The sequence below is a fragment of the Propithecus coquereli genome, unplaced genomic scaffold (assembly GCF_000956105.1).
Source record: "Propithecus coquereli isolate 6110/MARCELLA unplaced genomic scaffold, Pcoq_1.0 Scaffold144, whole genome shotgun sequence".
Taxonomy (NCBI): Eukaryota; Metazoa; Chordata; class Mammalia; order Primates; family Indriidae; genus Propithecus; species Propithecus coquereli.
This window is the reverse complement of record NW_012138747.1, coordinates 1,366,214-1,388,321: the sequence shown is the minus strand read 5'-3', so window position 1 is coordinate 1,388,321 and position 22,108 is coordinate 1,366,214. Positions and strand designations below refer to the sequence as shown.

General features: G+C 34.7%; 1 protein-coding gene across 1 annotated transcript in view; it reads left to right on the top strand.

Annotated features, from left to right (window-relative positions):
* Positions 1–22,108, top strand: part of NEGR1 (neuronal growth regulator 1) — a 1,084,106-nt gene that overhangs the window by 666,268 nt on the left and 395,730 nt on the right. The window contains exon 5 of the mRNA XM_012639937.1: positions 13,233–13,257. Coding sequence (XP_012495391.1) covers positions 13,233–13,257 — 25 coding nt within the window. The remainder of the gene's footprint in view (positions 1–13,232; positions 13,258–22,108) is intronic.

Sequence of the window (22,108 nt, the reverse complement as noted above, 5' to 3'; positions counted from 1 at the left end):
GACTATATGAGGCTTTTTCTCAAGGAAGAGGCCAGGATGAAAAATAAGACTTGGAATCACAGTAAGTCTGCCCTAAGGAGGTAGAGTAAGACAGAAAGAAGAGGGTCCTTGACCAATGTCTGAGGCTTTGGAAGATAAGAGAGCAAGAGACTGAGTAAGAGTTGCCAGTGCACTAGTTGAAGACCTGAGTGAAGCTCAGAGAGGAAAGTGTTTTAATAATCAGAAATTGATATGATGAGTTGCATAGAGATATAATAAGATATATCAAAAATGCCTACTGTGTTTCAGAGCATGGAGATAATTTTTGACATTGGTAACAGTAGTTTCCGTGAAACTGTGGGAACCAGAGCCAGACTGGACAGGCTGAATAGGGAATGCAGGTGGGGGGTGGTAAACAAGTGGGGAGAGTTTCTTTCAGGAAATGCATGGTGAGGTAGAGAAGAGAAATAGGGTGTTTGCTGGACTGCTGGACTGCTGTTTAAGGTTCAAGAGTGGGATACTTTTTCAAAAAGGAAGAGAATAGCATAACAACCCAGTGTCCCCTTCATCTAGCTTCAACAATTATCCATACATAGCTAATCTTGTGCACCTAAACTGCCTCCCTCAATTTAAGAGGGGAATTTTTTTTTAATTTCACAAAAACATTTGTGTTAAAAGAACCATAAGCAATGGTAATTGCGGAACACTTAAATCCCAACTTACCATACATCAAACAGAAGTAGTAGCAATTGTAAAAGTGATTCCCTCTTCTCTTTTATGCTTTGTTCTTATGCATGATATAGCGATTTCTATCTGACCAATACAGAGGGAGTAAGGAGCCCTGCACCTCTGAGGAGTGTGCAGTGTGCTGCTCATAAATTCCCTTTCCTCAGCATTGTCACTGGAACATTTCCTGTCACTTCTGAGGAAGTCACACAAAGTTCCTCATTCACAGCTCTTTCAGGAAAGCTTCAAGTCTCCACTTTTTGATAACACGCTCTGTCTCTTTTAGTTCTGTTTCATTGCTTTGCCCTAAATTGTGTGTGCTTTATGCCCAATTCATCACCCCAGGTGTTGGCTGCCACTGACTGGGACTGTCACCTGGCAGTTTATTGCTCAAAGGAATCACCATCTTTTTCCTTTCCTTATGGTCTGTAACAGGAGGTGCAGTCTTCGCAAAAGTCAGCCTTTCTCTTCCCAGGTGTTCTTCTGCTCCGCAGTCGTCACATGTTGCCAACTGCTCCCGTCACTATTCTGAAATGTTACAGAGCATATGTTAGATTCACAGAGTTAATAAGGAAGAAGGAAGAAAGCTATTGGGTGTAGTTTCCAGATAGTAGGAAAAAAAATGTGTCTGTCTGCACACCTGTTGAATCTGATGTGTATTGTAACAAGTATACTCACTCCAAAGAAGAAAAATATTCAAATTTAATTTGAGCCTACAAATCAAAAGAGAAACATTTTAGTGTGAGAAACTTGATGAATTTGTTAGATCCTTAAATGTGTGTTAAATCTCTCAAGTACATTGAGTCCATGTATAGTCTAAGACAGTAATCTAGAAGTGTTAAAATTAAAATTCTGACTTAGGTAGTTTGGTGATGGAATTGGATTTCCACCTTTATTTGGCTTCGGTTTGCAAATTTATCCTCTCTAGGATTTCTTTCTACAGATGGTGGAGTAGTCAGATGTGAGGGGGTTGAATAGAATATGATTTCTCAAAACCCCACTGAACTGAAGGACACATCTTGAGCTTGTGAAGGCCCTGACATAATCATCTTTAATCATAATGTCTAGACTAAACAGCAAACATGCCTAGATTAAGATATGCAATTCAGATTGTCTTTCAAACTGTCTTTGAACAGTTTTCTTATACACTGCTTTTCAATATTGTTATTTCAAAATTTCTTTCATTTATACCTTTAAAACATGCACAAATTAGAAATCTGCTGATAAAAGGTGATATGGACCTGCTAAATATACAATAGAAGCCCGTTCCCAGAATATAAAGAAGAATGAATAATCACTAGAAAATCAGAGAAGAAATCTTATGAACAATCCCCAAACAGAAGACAGGCTTGGTACCAGTGATTCCCTATAATGAATGATGGAAAGGGCAGTATCTTGCTCTATAATTACTAACAGGGATGGCTATTATCATTCTGGATCAAGTATTCAGACATGGGCAAAAGACTTCTGAGATTTATCACACTCATCAATTACTACCACGTTTGAGAATTGATATCAGTGTAGACAATGCCACCTTTTATCTCTGCTAGAGTATAAGATCCGTAGGAGCTGAATCCACTTCCATCCTCAACCTCATTATGCTTGACATATAGTATGTGCCTAATATATATTTTTGAGTGAATGATAAAACCTGAACTATATTTTTGATAACTTTGGGTAATGATCCGTCTTCTTTTTCTACTACCACTGGCAAAAATATGATATCAACAATATCCTTTTGTGAACACTATTATGTGCCAGGCCATTCATATTCATTTTCTTAATTCAATCTCAAAAATACCTATATTATAGGTGATAATATTTGCATTTTTGCACTAAAGAACCTGGAATTCTTAGCATTTAGTCATTTTCCCAAGGACTACAAGTATAATAATATTCTGAGTCAGAATTCACACTTAGTTCTGATAGACCTCAAAGCCCATGCTATTAACCATTATGAAAAAGAGAATATAGAATGTGACTCACTGACTACCTGGAAGTGCTAAAAAGTGGAATTAGAATCTCCAGTTCATGAGCTTAATATTGTAGAATAACGTTCACATCAAAATGGCCAAGGTTTTCTGGAAGAATTTTCAACAAAGAGAGCTACTGTAAAATAGAATTGAGACCCTGTTAAGTAGTGAACTCTCTATTACTGGAAATAGTAATTACAGCTGCATAATCTTCTACCAGGAGTGCAGCGTAAGTGAACTACAGCACTTATTAAAGTGAGAGGGTACACTAATGATTGATTTCATAGTATTTGATTTATAGACCTGGAAAAGATTTTTTTTTAATGTAGAGAATATCTTAATTTTCCCATCTGCTCTCAGTATTCTTTCATAAACAAAAGATATGTTAATGCAAAAAAGTAAGACAGGACGTACAGTTAGTGTAAAAGACAGTTCTGTGCAAAAAGGAATAGTTGAGAATCTTACATCAGATATTTATCTTTATGTGTTTGTCTGTCTAGCTAGCTAGCCACTGAAACCAAAATTGTGTATTTCCTGTAGATCAGGGGTCAACAAACTATGTGTGGGACAAATCTTTTTCACTACCTGTTTTTGTAAATAAAATTTTATTGGAACACAGCCACACCCATTTATGTATTGTCTATGGCTTCCTTCATACTGCAACTGCAGAGCTGAGTAGTTGCAAGAGAGAACCTATGGCCTGAAAATATGAATATATTTACTATCTGGTCCTTTACAAAAAACAGTTTACTGACCCCTGATGTAGATTATAAAAGGATCCCATCTCTTATTTTAAGTACATGTTTCCTCTCAGTGTTACACTGAACAGGGACTCCTCCTGCATCTTAGAAGGTCAATATTTGATTTCATGGTTAGTACTTTCAATGTATTGTATAATTCCAATAGACAGCTATCCCTCTGTTTTTTTCTTCAACTAATTCTTCAAATACATCAATACTTTTTTCTTTATTTTGTCAATCCTATTAACCAGTGAACTTGATGACTACTATTTTTCCTTCAAATTCTACAAGTTTAAAATTTCATATTCTCATGTTACTATAAATGCTCCTTTCACATAATAGCCTCCATATCTATGTTAAGAATAATTTTTTATTACATAATTCTGAAAGGATATGTGCTTGACTGCATTTTTCTATTGCAGTCTATTTTTCTATGTGTCTCTGGACTTCTCTCCAGGAAGAACACTGCTCTGAGCCAATTTCTGTAGTCTCTTAGGAGAGAGGCAATTTTTTTTTCTAGGAAAACGATCTAGGAGTTGGCATATTTGCCCAGGAGGCCGTTGGGCCTCCACTGAGTGACAGCCACAGATGTAGCTCTGGGACGAATAGCTACTGCATATAAGGTAAAAGTCACCCTTTGATCAACATCCAATGGGTAGAGAAAGCACAAAAAACAAACAGTGGGGGGAAAAAGTTGTCAAATAAAATTAATAAGGTCTCTGCTAGAGATTTGGAAAGTTAAACAATAGGAAAATGTGTGATTTAATAATATTGATCTTCAGAGATATCCTCTGCAGAGCCTCTTATGCCCTTACTGGGGATTCATTGTGTTAAATTTTGATCATTTATGTTCTATGAATCAAATACTTTTCTTGATGTGTTCACATTATATTGCAATCTAAACTATAATAAGTACTATCTCTATGCCTTAAAGATGAAATAAGTAAACTGTATAAATAAATTTGAAATGGCAGATTAAAATAACAGATCTTGGGATGCTCATTACTAACCTTAGCTCAGAGTTCATCTCTTATTGAAGAGGAAATAAAAACTGAAACCACTGAATTTCTCATTCACACTGGCTATTACTTTCTGTTCAAGGATGCAGGCTAAAAGAAAGAGCAAAACCAACAAAACCAAGAATAATGAATTTATACTAATATTTACAATATTCTCACTCCTAAGATGAAAGTACACCTGTGTAAGATAATCCCTAAGGTATTTTGTGCTCCAAAGTCTTTTAATCTTTTGAATCTTATCACAAGCCAAGACCTATAGATGGAATATATGACATTCTATCCCATTGCAGTTTTCTACAATATAGATATATAAACTTACATACATGTGTACATACATGAACAGTCAGACACATACAGAGTTATGACCTATGTAAAGAAAACTTTGGAGTCAAATCAAACTAAAACTTTTTAACAAAATATAAAAGACAAGAATTAAGTAATCTATGTGCTTTCTGGGAAAGTCAGTAGCAGCTCAGTAAAAAACTAAAATCTGACCTTGCTGGCATATGGGGCAAAGAGAATACCACAATGGCTTACTATCCAAAGAGGGGAATAAACTATTTTCATCAGGAAAGATTGATTTTTTTGTGAGCTTTGAGAGGCATTTTTAAATGTGTCTGTAAATATAGGACACTAAACAGTCAAGAGAACTCTCATGACTGTTTCTATATGAAGCAGTGGTGAATGTTAAAGATAAGTAATTTGGGGGGAAAGATAGAATAATATAGTCTAAGTGTGTTACTTTACTGCGATCTGACTTAATAAAAGACTACAGCTTTGAAATGCTGAAAGAAAATATGGCCAGCATAGTCATTTGTCTCTTTTAAATATTGAACAGGAACTTCTCTTAAAAATCTTAAAAAGTGAGGTTGTAACTACCTTATCAGGTTCCATGAAATGGAGCAAGAGCTGGAAGTTCCTGCCCAAGACAGGAGTAACTGCTGGAGGTAGAGAGGCAGAACAAGTACAGAGAAGGAACATATGAATGCAAATCATGGGGCCCAAGTGGCTGTCAATAATAGGGTGTCAAAGACAAGGGCTCAAAATTAATGATATGAATAACTACCCTTTCCTGAGTAAGTATGTCATAACAGATACTATGTAAGTGCTATAGGTATGCTGCATTACATATTCTTGTAACAACACAAAAATGATGTGCTACTTTCACCATATCTATTTTAATCACAAAGAAACAGAGGTTTAGATAAGGTAAGTGAAAATATTAAGAGACACCATTGCTATATAGTTTACCTGTATATATTTTGAGTATGTTTACATGGAGGTAGTATTCCATTCAGTGTCTTATTCAAGGTTACATTAACTAAAGTTTGATTCAGTGAATAACTGTGATACTTCAATAATAGTGATACAGGGAGACCTATTTCCTTAATGAAATATCCCCCTCCATACTGCATCGAAGTATTCCATTCCAAAGGTTGTGATTATAAACAGGATTTCTTTTTGTTAGTTTTTGATCATGTAAGTGTGTTTTATTAGAAAATATTGAAAGCATCCTTTTTATTTTAAGTTAAAAAAATCCTTAATGGTTTCCAGAAAAAAAAAAAAAGGTATCATTATGTTCTTGTTGTAATATTTATGAAGAGCTCTATTCCTAGTTTGGCTCCTTTCTCCTTGTGAAATATTTTGATTCTATTTTCTTCAGATAATTTTCTTTGATCAGGCTCTAAGTGGTTTTTTTGTTGTTTTTGTTGTTCCTCTTGTGTGAATCATAAGAGGCATATCATAGTCCTTTATAGAACTCAGTCCCTGTTATGAATTAGAGCTTCAGAGACATTGTCCATTTTTCTTGCCAAAGTGAAATTGTATTTGATTTCATTTGTTTTAAATTATGCCATTATGTGAGTACTAAAAGTCCCCAGGCATTTCTTTCTGGAAATGATAATACGATTTTTTTAAAGGTAGAAAATGCATTTCATTGGTATTAGCCAACTAAAAACTGATAAATCCACTGAAATAAGTAAACATACAAAACCAAAGGGCAGAGCCTCTGAACCATTCATTTATTTATTTTAACCAGGATACAGATATTGTAAGTCATTGATAAGGTCTCAATATATCATCACATTATCTGGAGACTGACATTTGTTTAAAACATACCAAAATATAGCAGTCTACCTTTTAATTAAAGGAACAAGAGTGAAGATACATATATTTCCTCAATGAATTAATGTAGGTCCATTTGTATCATTCATCAGGAATGAACTTAAAATTTACCCACAAGGAACCACTTGGAAACCAACATAATCAATTATCGAGAAACTTTGAAACACTCAGGTTGGAGAGAAGGACTCTACTTAAAAAGCTAATTATACACTGTCAAGCTCATAAAGTTAGGTTGGAAAACAAGAAAGAGTACTAGACTAAAAGTCAAAAGAATTGTTTCTTTCAATGTTCTTCTATTGTGCCTTGTGCCATTGAGCATGATGTTTAACCTCTTTGGGATTTAATCTTTTTAAACTGAATGGGAAGAGTTACACTTGCCTAACTGGATTGTTTTGATGACAAAATGAAATAATCAACATGAAAGCACTCACAAAATTAGAAGTCATAAGTAATTTTAAAGAAATATTCATAGGCTTATTGTGTTGTATAAAATTGGATTTGAAAGAACCTAAATAATAAGTAGTTTTAATTTTCCCAACTTATTATTTTTTTCCCTAAAACTTTGTAACCTAAATTTTTCTAATCTAACATAAATGTAAAAATGCAAGGTGGGGGGGATGGGTTTGGGTGGGAAATAATTCAAGATTATATTATAAAATGAGAATTCATCCCATCCTACTTCTTTTGTTAAATCGTTTCCACTATTATATAAAGATGATGTAAGAAATTTTCACCAGGTAGCTAATTTCACTCAGAAGACACACTAAGTGATTTATACATTTATTTTATGCTTTCATATTGATTCTATGCTATATAACGAGATGGATTTAATGGAAGAATATTGACTGATCTGCATATCTATGATATCTGATCCTTCTAGTAAATATCTATAGAGGAAATACTTCATCCTTTTCTCTCTCTCTCTCTTTCTTTATTAATGAGATTTATATGCCTAACTTCAGAATAGCTCTTTTCCAGTGTGTCTATTTGTCGCTAAGTCAATCGCCCCTTTATATGATAAACGGCTGATGTATTTTACTACTCCCTAGAGGAAATAGTCTTAAGGAAAATAGTTTCCCCCCTATACACAATATAATTGTCATTTGAAAGCCAGTAATGCAACTGAGTCATTTACACTAGCTACATCCTTTATTTTTGGAAGAAGACTGAAAACTTCAGTGACCCTTAGAATCAGATAAGCTTTTTACACAATTGAGACAACCAATATTCTATTTTTAGTGGCTAATATTCAGGCTGCCTGAAGGGCTTTTGAGAGAGAGAATTTGCCATGCAATTAAAAGGGGAATGGAACTGTAGAAAACATCCATAAATTTCATTTTAAAAATTTTAGAAATATATATATCCATTTCAGGTAAGGTGACATTGTGTGAGTATTGTGACAGAAGTGGCAGAACAAAGAACATACATTGAGGAAAACTGATTTATCTGTGATGTTGGAAGTTAACTTCCAGGAAAAGTTAAGAGAAAAAAAAATTCTCAAACGGTAGTCACCGAAGGACTTAGATAATGAGCAGTTGAAGACAACTGACACCTCCTTTCATTTGAAAATGTGAATTTTAGGGCATTTCATACCTGTCAGTTATAACCAGATAATATTAGATTAAAGACTATTTCAGATTTACTGAAACAGGCTATCCAAGTTTGGTATCCTGTGTTAGACATCCCACTACTGCCTCCAGGTAATCTTTAACTCATTACTCCTATAGTTTTAAATAAAAAATATAATTATTTTAATTATTTATTAAGTAAAAATTTATGTAATGCCCGACACACAGAACTGTAGGGACAGAAAGGAGGCGATGCCTATCCTCCTTATCATAAGGGTCATGGTAACACCTCAATAGACAGGTTAACAAGAAAAAAAGCACAATAAATTTATTTGACCATAGTTTTACTTAACACAGGAGCCTTCAGAGTGAATATTCAAAGATACAGGAAAACTATCCATTTTTATGCTTAAGTTCAGTAAAGTATGAATAGCCGGGTAGAAATATGATTGGACAAAAAGGGTATGATCTAATGCTAATAGACGGAGTGGGGAACTCAGCAAGGTCTGTCTGATCAGATACTTCTTGGCCTTTCTGTGCAGCATTCCTTTCTCCTGTGTCTGAGGTAGGAATGAAGCTCTCCATTTTTTTATGACAAGTTACACAGAAAGACAGGGGGCAAGGTTAGAGTAATATTTTTAGGCTTTACGGCTAGCTTAGAAGAAAGGGGTTCTGATTTCTATGACTTGCCTTGGGAATTTCTAGTTACTATGGCTTACTTGGGTGAGAATGAGAGGTAAGAGATGGGAGGGCAGGACAAAGTCAAAGAGAGACTCTGCTTCTGCAGCTGCTTCTTAGGCTTTTACATTGGGCTGTCATTCCATGAGCCCCAGCATTCCCTGGTTTGAAACTTTCCGAAGAAGTCTCATAGTCCAGAAATTGGGTTGGTAGATTGTCTCATAAGCTAGTGAATTAGTCTCTTGGTCCTGAGAATAGGCCAATACAGTGATATAGTTTACAGTAGGGTCTCATTTCAGGCAGTGATATCACAATTGGACTTCCACCAAAGTCAGTCTTCTGTAGTCTGAGCAGATATTTAATAAGAGGGATTTCTATTGAAACAAATGGAAAACAAAAGTTAATGGTTAAAACAAACTATAAAATTCAGTTTTCGTGAGTCCAGATGACAGCCAGTCAAGATTTTTGGATGTTGGGCTTGAAGCATTTGTAGATGGAGCAAGAACAGAGGCAATCTGACTGGCACTTTCCTAGTTTCTCTGAGGAGAGAAAAATTATGTTTCGGAAGAAAACTGTAGTGCACTTGTGATTAGATTCTAGCCCAGATGAACTTTCTGAGTACTCTGCAGAGTAATAGGCACACAAGTTGTTTTTACATAAGCCATCGTGGTGGGTTTCCTAAAGTTTATGTCATATTGTTCAGCTTCATTCAGCTTGTAGGGCTTCAGGAAAAGAGCAGTTTTCATTTCAAAGATTTCAAGCCAGAAAGGTGGGAGAAAAATTATAAACATTAGTCTGGAGAGCCATGGCCAAGTATTGGAGGAGACTAAAAATTCAGGGTCTAATCCAGATAATATAAAAAAAAGAAACTCAAAAGCAATGGGCAGAGCTAGAATCTAATAATAGGTGCACTGTAGTTTTGTTCTGAAACATGAGCTTTCTCTCATTATCCCCCATTTCTACCAAAGATATTTATGGTAAGACTAATTTTTTGTGAAATAAAGTCAATTCATTAACTTGAGCTGATTGTTTTCCTAAAGAGCAATGAGAATAGTAATTTTTCATATAGGTTCTTTGTAAGTCGGTTTTGCTGGAACTGTTCATTAAAACTCTCAGACATTTGAAAGCCTCTAGAGGATAGGAAGCCAACCCAAGGATTTGACTTGCCCTCAGGCTGTGTGCATAATACCTTTATGTATTAGCTGACATCTTCTCTTCTCAAGGTCCTCAAAATATCTGAGGTTCCTGGGTTTGTCAGAGATTGACTTTCTTTACTTACCACAAGGTCAGGAACTCTTTAAGGGGACCGTGTAGACAATGTACCAGGCCATTTTTTCCAAGAAACTTTTCATTGGCTCTATAAAAGTCAACGTCAATCCCTCAAAGTAGTCTGGTCATATGTGAAAATATGACACTCCAGTCATAGCCTTGATAAAATTACCAGTGTCTCATTGTGTCCTGTTACAAAGGAAAACAGATTCTTAATGGACTTGTTGAGCTTGTGAAAAGAACTATATTTGCATTAAAACAAGAATACTTACATATTCTGAATTCTGAAGGTAGAAGGATAAATGTTTCAATTTTGTTTACAAAAGTATACATTACCTAGTTGTTGCAAGCTGCAGATACTGTAAAAGAAAAAAAAAGTTACCTTAATTCTGAAAAACAAAACATAAAAGGAATCAAATGTTTTAAACAAAAAAGTCATAAAATATCATAATCCTTCATTAGTTCACTCCCATGTAATTAATCCTTGTTCTACTTGATGTTAGGTTAGCAGATTTATGAGTCCAGTTTTTTCATTAGAGTTTCTGAAATTCTTACCAGTCGAATTGAATAATCTCAAAATCATCAACAGAGGTTGGTGATTTAAAATATTGGTCAGAGTCTTTGTTTTATTTTTTATAGACATCCTTGAAGACACAACACTTTAGTATTTCAGTTGCTTGAAAAGATCTTTTAGACGTATAAGAATAAGTCAATTAACTGTGGACTACAAGGCTTAAAATAATCAAGGTTAAAAAATGCAATTGACATAGAAATTGGTTACTTTCTGTGTCCTATAACAGATTAACAGAATAGCCAGAATTATGACTTGTGATATATCCTAAGACATATCAGAGTTTTAGGATTCTAACACAGTTTGGGAACACATATTAAAAACATATCTATACAAATATAGCTCAAAGTTTAAACACCATTTCTTATTTGACCATGATTCTGTATAATTTTAACATACAAAAAAATACCTAATAAATATCTCCTTCTTTCCTTCTTTTTTTTCACTTCCAGAGGCCTTTCTGAATTATCCAAAAGTTAGTTACAGATAAAAAAGACTGAATTTAGAATGCGAAATTTTATTTTGAGAAGTTCGTTAAAAATAAGTTCAAAACACTTGATCAGGCCGGGCACGGTGGCTCACACCTGTAATCCTAGCACGCTGGGAGGCTGAGGCGGGCGGATTGTTTGAGCTCAGGAGTTCGAGACCAGCCTGAGCAAGAGCGAGACCCTGTCTCTACTAAAAATAGAAAGAAATTAATCAGACAACTAAAACTATATAGAAAAAATTAGCCAGACATGGTGGCACATGCCTGTAGTCCCAGCTACTCGGGAGGCTGAGGCAGAAGGATCGCTTGAGCCCAGGAGTTTGAGGTTGCTGTGAGCTAGGCTGACGCCACAGCACTCACGCCCAGGCAACAGAGTAAGACCCTTTCTCAAAAAAAAAAAAAAAAATTTGATCAAAAATAGGATCACAGATCATTATGAAATAATAGTCATCTATTTAATCAAAAGACTTAATACAAAATGAGCATGGGGCACAAATTTGTTTCTCTCTCTCTCTCCCCTCCATTTTTTTTTTTTAACCACAATGAGATATCATCTTACCCCAGTCAGAATGGTTTTTATTAAAAATCCCAGAAAGAATAGATGTCGGCATGGATGCAGAGAGAAAGGAACACCCACACACTGTTGGTGGGACTGCAAATCAGCACACATCCACGGAAAACAGTATGGATATTCCTCAAAGAAACAAAAGTAGACCTACCATTGGACATTTCATAGTTTGGATGTATCCGAGAGCAGTTATTCAGTCCCTTATTGATTAACATTCACTGTTGATAGGATTTTCAAATATTTTGTTTTGTTTTGTTTTGTTTTAACACTTTATACAATGGAAGGATTGACATATTCTGTATAAATCCTCAGGTAATGATGCTTTTATTGTTATAACAGCAATTTTTAGGAATGCATCTACTAGATCAAAGGAGGGGTGTGTGTGTGTTTGTGTGTGTGTGTATACATATATAGTTTCAGTAGGTGTTTACACATCTTTCTAAAGAGGATTTAGCATTTCATATTTTAACCGTCAATGTATAAAGACTAGGCTCTTCCCTCCTCAGCAATAGGTATGTCTGCCTTTTAGTTTTGCTTGACTGATTACTGAAAATATATCACTTTGTTAATTTTTCATTTCCATGATCATAGTGCATTTTAAATTTATTTTTGTATGAGTGACTATAACAAATGTATCTGTGTATTGTCTGTCAATATGTGTTGCTCATTTTTTTTTCCCAAAGGGTAATTATATTTTCCTTCTTACATTTTAAGAACTCTTTGTAAATAAAAACTAATATTTATCGAATACTTACCAGTTGCAAGAAGTGATTATAAGCAATTTCTTACTATTCTACATAAGAAAATTTTTACATTTTATTCAAAAGTGAGACTGTCTTACTGATTTGTAATTTATTTTTATGTTTTTTTTTTTGACTGTTGGTACTAAGGTTAATCTCACATCATAAAAGAAATTGTGGAGTATTATATTTTTGTATTCTCTGGAATATTCCTAAAATATAGGAATTACTTATTTTTTAAGGGTGAGATTAAATTCAGTTTTGAAGAATCTTCGTACATTTTTCAATGGTAGATCTCTAATAACCTACTAAATGTTTATTTATTTATTTATTTAGTTTTTCAGTTAACTCAAAAGGTTTAAAAGAGAAGTCGAACTTTAGGTAGGTTTTCTTGTTCATATCAGTATACTTTTTACATTAAGTTTCAATTTTAAAACACTTATAATAAATTTATTTCATCTTAGGCAGTTTAACCACACAAGATCCTTTTACTCTCTTTTCTTTTACCAACTTTCCATATTTTTTATTTTTATCTATACCATTCTTTCACCCATTTATTTTAAATCAATTTTTAAATATCTTCTCAATGAGGCTGAGCATGGTGTCAAATCCCTGTAATCTCAGCCCTTTGGGAAACTGAGGCGGGAGTATCACTTGAGCCCATGAGTTCAAGACCAGCCCAGGAAACATAGTGAAAACTTATATCTACAAAAGATAATAATAAGAAAAAATTAGCTGAGCATGGTGGTGCATGCCTGCAGTCCAGATACTTGGGAGACTGAAGTGGGAGCACTGCTTGAGCCTAGGAGTTCCAGGTTGTAGTGAGTTCCAGGGTATAATGACTGGGTCACTGCACTCCGGTCTGGGTGACAGAGTTAGACCCTGTATTTAAAAATATTGATAAATTAAAAATAAATATCCTCTAAACTATATAAATTATTTTTAACAAAAATATATATTTTTGTTTTCATGAATTTTTTCACCAAAAACATATTTTGCTTTTCTTATATTATCTTATATATAGAATTTTTCCCCTTATTTTTAGTAGTTATAACTAGATATATTCAATTAGAATTTCAATCGTTAGCAATTTTGAACCAACCTTCTGTAGACTAACATTTTGTGGTTTCTAGAAATATGTGTACAAAATACAATTTTCATGTTTATTAACAGACCAAAATATATTTAGTTTTTTCATACCATATTAAAAGATGTCAAAGTATATAAACTTAAACTTATGTTTAATCATTAATATTTCAGTATTTTAACTAACTTAGAAATGACCGAGATATCTTATGATTACCCATTACTTAATTTAACCTAACGTGACTAAGATTTTAAATTATTGAAAAAAAGATGTTTGAAACTATGATAGGTTTATTTAATAAATGTTTATCTCATACACATTCACCTAATTTACTTGTTGATAACAATTATATTTGAATTGTTCATGGAAAACAAAGCTAGCCATTTAAATTATTTTTGATAAAGGAAAACCAAACAAACCTGCATCAGCCAGCCTTGTTCTAACCAAGACATCTGAGGCACTGGATACAGGATTGTGCTGTACTGGCCTTAGGCCTGTCCTATGGCTGCCTGCCCAGCAGCTGTGGATACACATATGTCTCCAATCTTCACCGTGGCCACCTGTCCAGATCCCAGCATCCAGAGGCTTAAAACTAATGACACAAGCTCACAGCAAGAAGTGTGCTAGGCTTCAGGGGTGCCAACCGTTGGCTTCCATAGCTTCAGCTCACCAATAAATTAGACAAATATCAAAAATTTCACAAAAATAAAAAGAGTTAAAAGTTAAACTTTTTTTTTTACTTTTATTTTTATGACTGATATATATTAAGTGACTAAGCAATTCATTTTTATTAATACTCTGCATTCTGCTCTTAGGTTGTATTTATAGTTTTGATCTTAAAGCATCTGCAGAGATAGCATAAACCTGTCTCTCCAGAAAACTCAGACAAAAATGTAGGCTGACAATTCTGAAAAGATTTCTATTTTATTTTACCAATCGTTTTGTTGTTGTTGTTGTTGTTTTTTTTACCAATCGTTTTAAACTAGCTTTATTTACCAAAGATTATCTTAGATCACCTACACTAATAGACATCTGAGTTAGGTTCTATTTTCTTTTATATCTAAGAAAAAGCTAAGGGCATATTGCCTATTATCCGAAATCAATTTTGTGGAGGCCGTGTACTAAATTTTAGGTCCAAATGTTTCTAAAGCTCACCTGCATGGACAAAAATATCCATTTTTGTTAAACCTGGATTTGTTGCATTTTTCACTAATTTCAGTCTTGAGGTTTTTCCCTGGAAAGCAGCTATAAAACTCTGGCCCTGGCCTGACAGGTTTATCATGATAGCCACTCTCTAGGAGAGCCCTGAGAGAAGCAGGGGGAGAATTAGTTTCAGGTGTTTCAGTTAGATGTGACACAGAGGAAGTTTCAAAAATAGATCCCCAGACAACATAAAATAATAGGAATTTACTAATTGATTTTACAAGGAAACATAGAGATGAGTTTAGGAAAAAACTCAAAAACCCGTTCAAAATAACCAGCTGAATGCCAGATAGCCATATGTTATAGAGCAATATAATTAGATAGGTGGCTTCTCAACTTAGCTCCTGCTGGATTACTGAGTTCAGAGCAAAGCCCCAAATGAACAGGAGCAGCAAATAATTTGTAACTTCTGAGACCTAATATTAAACATGTAAAAGGTAGGCATAGCTGGAAGGCAGAGAGCATCTAGATCTCCAAAAATCAAGGATCCCATTTTCATGTTGAATCCCAGGTCTCCCAGAGCCGAGGCAAAAGCCCAAGAGGGAAACGCCATGGTGCTGGGCTGTGCGACTCTTCCACAGTGTACCTCATTGTAAGAACACCCTCCTCCCGAGGCTGGTGGGCCAGCCAGTGCCAGCCAGCCCACTCTGTGACTAGCCTGCCCTCTCAGTGCTGAGTGTCCCAACAGCCTCCAAGTGCCCAAACCACATCCATTGTCAAGGTGTAGCTTTGGCTCTGAGATCCCTTTGACCAACTTAGCCAATTATTTTTCTTGTACTAAATTGCCATCTACTGCCAATTTTTGTTTGACTCCGTCAGATATCTAGGCTTTTCTTATCTAAACAAGCAAAGTAACGGAGAGGATGGAAAGCTAGAGTTTGCTTCCTGTCATAATAATCATTCATTGCAACAGCAGTCAATTATCTTTAAAATTACAGCTCTTCCCAGTGATGTGTGTGTCCCCACATACCCAAAGATCAAGTGTTCTCTTATAATATAAAGTAATTTTATATCGTAAAGGGTTTATATTGTATTTGTACTGTAAAGGGTCACCCTCAGGAGCCAAAGAGCTCAGGGTTCTCAGTGTAAAAGACAGCAGAGTTTTAGACCCGATAGACCCGAGGGGAACCTGCCCACAACTCCTGTGGCTTCATGAGGAAGACAGAGGCCCCCAAAAGGGGGTCTGTGACACTTTTTTCTGTATTTCTCAAGGGGCCTCAGGGTCACTAGAATTCTCCCCTACAACCATTTGTGTAGTAGCCAAAACTCTGATATTTCCTTTTATTGATTTTTCATTATTGACCCACAAATGGAGGAAATATGGGCTGACAAATGTGGCAAAATGTAGGAAGGGCAAAAGCAAATGGAAGAATGAGTCCTAGAGTAATAAGTTTGGGGAGTTTCCCAAAAAAGGTTAATTAAGTTCTAGTTAGTAGGGGTTTGAGAAAAAGATGTTCAGTCAACTGAAAATTCCTATGATGAGAAACAAAATCTAACAGAAACAGAGAGGCTTTAAGATACACACACACACACACACACACACACATATATAGTTTGAATATCAATTTTGAATTAAGCCAAATTCTGACCATAAGACCCTTTTAAAAAAATACTTTCAAAGCCCTCATCAGATTTTAGCTGGAACAAACAGCAAATAATCCTAGCTTTTTTTATTTGATTTTTTTTCCTTTAAACCAGAAGTATCTACCAAGTGACTCAGAACTAAAACGAAAAAGCTTTTATGAGTTAAAAAGGACACACAAGGAGTCCCCAAAAAGGTGCAAAGAAGCAGTCCTCACAAGATCCAAAACTACCCCCAAAGACAGCTAAAAGAAAAAGGAGACTTAGACAGCTTCTTGAAAGCTGGTAACAGTAGGTACGCTACCTGCAAATGGGGTCCGACCCACATTTCTGTCCAGCCATATTCTTTTAATGAGGGCCCCCAACCTTTTGGTTGGCTGCCCGCACACGCAGACCTGATGTCCTGCATGCCCTGGACAGGCAGCAAGCCAAGTTTGGTCCTCAGGATGAAAAGCAAGGCAAACAAGAAAACAAAAGCTGTCCATGGGAGAGAAAAGGATCAATAGCCATTAGTACCCCCAAACGAAATTTACACTAGAGTCCCCATGCAAACATATACTTTTCTCTGGTTAGCCTGAGTTTGGAAAGGAAAGGCTAAAGAGAAGTTTTTACCTTTCTTTCTTGACCAAGCACTACAGGCAGAGATCCAGGAGAATTGACCTTGGTAAAGATTATTACCTTTCTTTGCTGGCTTTTTGTCAGCTGTCCCAGGACGTCATCTGTAGGCCCCAGAGTGAATCAGTCTCAGCCATCCCGTCCTCACTGCCTGAACTATAGGGGAGGAAAATGAATGATCCATTTTCTCCCACCGTAAGGGTCATGGCCAGCACCCCTATAACAGAGAAAGGTCAACAAGAAAAAAGCATAACAAGTTTGTTTGATCATAGTTTCACATGACACGGGGGTCTTCAGAATAATGACCCCAAAATATGGGAAAACTGTCCATTTTTATGTTTAGATTCAATAAGTATAGATAGCCATGTAGAAATACGATTGGACAAAAAGAGTATGATCTAACGCTAATAGACTGCATGGAGAAACTCAGCAAGGCCTATATGTTCGATTCTTCTTGACCTGTCTGTGTAGCGTTCCTTCCGCCTGCATTTGGGATAGGGCCTCACTGGATGAGGGTCTTAATTTTTTTACGGCCAGTTAGAAAAGCAGGGGTCAGGTTTAAAGTACTAATCTTAGGCTTCATGGCTGCCTTGGGGAAAAGGGTTTCTGTTTTCTGTGACCCATCTTGGGGAAGAGGGACTCCAGTTTCCATGTCGTGCCTAGGGGAGAATGAGGAGCAAGAACAAAGGTGCCAGGAGAGGGTTAGAGAGAGACTTTGTTTCAAAGGCTGCTTCTTAGGCTTTCACTTTGGGGTTTTGTTTTCTGAGCCTCAACAGCACTATACTAAGTTACAGGCAAAAACATGAAAGACGGAAAATTGTGTACAGAAGTTTGCTTGCTGTGTTTCTGTTGCTGCCAGTTCAAATTTCAAACTCCGTAAGCCAAGGTAACCTTATTTTTAGTGCACGACTTCCTTTTCTTTCCTCATAGCCATTCTCTCTTAATTATTGCAAATCTTGAAACATAGAAGCTAACCTTCTTACACACTTTTAGTCACTTTTAGTCAACTCAAATCTCATGCCTCCTTATCCCTAACTTCTTTATTGTCTATCTCCAACCCTATGTTGTTTCTAAAATCATTCCTTCCTTGAAATCAAGGACCACATCTTTTCTATAATTTGTGATTGATTATATTGCAGTATTTCTTGCTAGTGATATTTATCTATCAGCAATATTTACTTTCCAATGACAGAGCTTGGGCTCTCAGATGACTGCGTCAATTAGAAAACTAAAATATATTGAAAGTACATTTTTTTTCCCTCAAACTACTCTATAGCAAATTTTTAATGGGATACGTTGGTCCTATAAAATATATTTTAGCATTCTAAATAAATCTGTTTCTTCCTGGTTAGAAAGTAGTTTAGACTTTTTTCCCTCCATTGTTGGCACATGCTTTCTTTATTAAAAGCTAATTTCACATGGATTTTATAATTAAATATTCTTGGAAAATTTATAGTATAATTGAAATCTACTTTCATTCTGTTATTATTATTGCTACTATTATTATTAATTAATTTTTTGAACTCCAGGGCACGATATTGAGATAATACCACTCACACTGTTATTGGTCTATGCTTGGCCCTTTTATTTTAGTTTTCCCTTTCTTCCTATATTTTCAATGCCCTTGTCTTCCCCTGCCTCACATCACCCACTCTAATGGGTTTAATATACATTCATGAATATGAATAAATTCATATAATGCATGTAGAATTATCTTGGGATTTTAAATTTATATAAGTGCCATATATTGTATTCTCTAATATCTTCACCAACACTTAGTATTATGACAACTTTGTAATTATTGCCAAGCTTATGGGTATAAGGCAGTATATCTTTTTTTTTTAATTTGAATTTATCTGGTCACCAGTGGATTTGAACAACTATTTGTACACAGTATTAATTATTCAGATTTCTCTTTTTGAACATTTTCTTTTAATACATTTGTCTATGTCTCTGTTTTTGATTTTATTATTTTAATTGAGAATTCGATGATGTTTGTATATTATAGATATTAATTCTTTGTTTGTCTTAGATATTTTAAATAATTCTTCTGAGTCTGTCATCTATATGTTAATTTTGCTTAGATCTCCTTTTGTTGAACAAATGTCCTCAATTTTGATGTACACTGACCATTAATTTCTTACCTTAGTTTGTGTTTTTTATCCTTAGATCACAAGTATGCTTTGCTATGATTTTTCTATTAGCTTCACACTTTCATATATTATATCATATTTATGCATTTAATCCATCAAGATCTTTGTATATAGCATGAGGTGAAGGATTAACATATTTTTCTCCATCCCCAACATTATCTAATTTTTTTCTATTGATATATTAATATATAGTGATATCTTATAAGAAAATGATTCTCTTCCATTATAATAATTCTCTGTCCCTGTAACGTTGGCTGTAGTTTTTCATTAAAATGACTTTATAGGATACCTTCAGTATGATAAGGCAATTACTCACTGCTTTTTGTTTTTTAAGTTGACTTAGCTATTACCCCAACAAAAAAATATTAACAACAACAGCAAAACACAGGAATTTATAGATTAAATATAACTGGCACGTTTTTAATGTTAACTCATCAGTCTATGAATATGGTATATCTCTTCTTTTAAAACAACCTTAATTTATCATCTCTAATAAAATGTTAAAATTTTCAATGTGATGAATATAGAGTTACAAATGCTGATAAGTATGTATATGTGATTGGCAGAAGTTGTGATATTTCTCACTGATTCTTTGTATTTTCTCAGTGACTTACAAAGCAAAGTCATCAGTTAGGAGTGAGGATGAGAGCTAGGTATTGGAGGTTGAAAGACAGATTAAAGGAACTGGGGAAAATTTTATCTTGGTAACTGGAAGAGGGTTTTTTGTTTCGTTTTATTTTGGTTTGTAGATAAAAGCTGTTATCAAATATCAAAAGGATGTTATATGAATAAGGCTTTCAATTGTTTATCTATAATCCTGGAAGAGAGACCAAGAGCCAATTATATTCTGTAAATGACAAGAAGGTAGATTTTTACCTTTATATAAAAAAGAACATTCTTTAATCAAACAGGCTGTCATTCAAGTAGTGAGATTAAAAGTATTCAAAAGGGTATCTTGTTTGTTAGTATACATGGGGTAAGACAGTGGCAATTTATGCATAGGTTAAAGGTTGAACTAAATGTTCTTAAAGGTCCTAGGCAATGTAAAAAGACAATTCTATAATCTAATAATGAAGTATTTTCTATGAGAAATTAAAATTATAATTTTGGACTACCTTTTTTGGCCATACATTTTCTGTTGTTTGGCCAGGAGTGGTGATATTAGTGGATAGAGCCAGATTTCCATGTGACTAAGTAAAATCATTTCAAAAACTGCATCAATATCAGCACAAATTCCTCAAGTAAATGTTTTAGCACAAAAGAAAAGAGAGAAAGTCAGAATAAAGGAAATCTCTTTAAATTAATCTTTACATTTTGAAAATAAATTATAATGTTCTCACATCTCTTAATTTCTCTAGTAAAACTTTATCATGGACAAGCATAGGTCACTTTACTAGTTGGATTATGACCATTACGTTGAAATATATGGATTGGAGATTTTTGTGAAAGTCTTCCAGTGATTTAGAGCAGGGTCAGCAAACCATGGCTCACTGGCCAAATCCAGCCTGCCAACTCTTTTTGTAAATAAAGTTTCATTGGAAAGTAATTATGCTCATTGTTTACATATTATTCACGGCTGCTTTCAAAATACAACAACAGAATTGAGTAGGTGCCACAAAGACGTTGTGTCCTACAAAACCTAAAATATTTGCTACCTGGCTCTTTACAGAAAATGTTTGCCAACCCATGTTTTAAAACATGAAAATCAAGATGAGGATATATGGCACTAACTAAAGCGGCATATCATGTATGTGGATATATGGTGTGGACTTGGATATGGATATGGGCACATAGATATATGTGGATACATATAGATATATATGGATATGGACATATATGTTAACATGGACACTGATATATGGTGTTTTTAAACGGACATGGCTTATTATTATTATTACCAATATTTATGGAGCACTTGCTATGTGCTGCATTTACCAAGCACTTTATATCCATATCTCATTTATCATGAAACTACTATTATCATCCTTCCTTTACAGAAGATAAATTAAGGTTAAAGAGCAGAGTTAGGTTTTGAACCCTGAGCTTCGTAACTACAAAATCCATACTCCTAACCTTAATGTTATAGTCCAAAGCTAAAAATAAATAAATAAATAATAAGGTCAAATGTCATTTTCCCAAGCTTAATTTACAACTTTGTCTCTCCAGATTCAGAGCTACACTGTCAGCACTTTTTTGATAATTAGTCCTTAGGTCATCTAAGGCACCAGTGGAAGAGGATGGCAGAATTAAATCACAGGGGAGGGTTAAGTAACTGCAAGACACATCACATTTCCAATTCTTGACAGAAAAAAATTGAGTTATTTTATATGTAATTTAGAGTGTAGAGGGGATGCTTGAATGAAGAGGAGCAAAGAGTGGAGTCTACTGCTTCAATTATCTGACTAAGAGAGGACAATTCAATTCATAAGACCTAAGTACCAATTAGCTAAATGAGAAACTCAAGCATGATACCAAGTTTCAGGGTTGAAAGACACTGGGAAAGACAACAGAGCTCTGCAGTTGCAGGCTAATCTTCAGCCACACTAACACAGAGACCCTGGGAAAGATCTGACTCATTGAAGATGATGTTATAGGTTATTAAGGCCCTATTAGAAAGCCTGAGAGAACAATAGCATTTAAAGGGACTCTATAAATAAGGTTCCATTTTCAGCATGGATGAGATTATTCTTAAAAATACCACGCCGAAAGGCATTTTTATATCTAACATATTCAGCATTAGTTAAAATTAAGATTCTTTATTAACAAAGAGGCTGATATAGAAATTTTAGTGGAAATTTTTCTAAGGCTGCCTTTGAAAAAAATCAATGACAGCTGAATTACAAACTACCCAAATCAAAATCTTACTGAAAAAAAAAAAAAATAAGTAACTGCTGTTGCCCAGATTACATGTACTGCTTGCATCTCTGTTATTTTGTGTGTATGTTCAACTATATTTTACTCTTCTGGAGAAAAGTAATTCTGTATAACATTTCTTTTGATCCTCTATAGATCCTAGCTTAAAAAGCA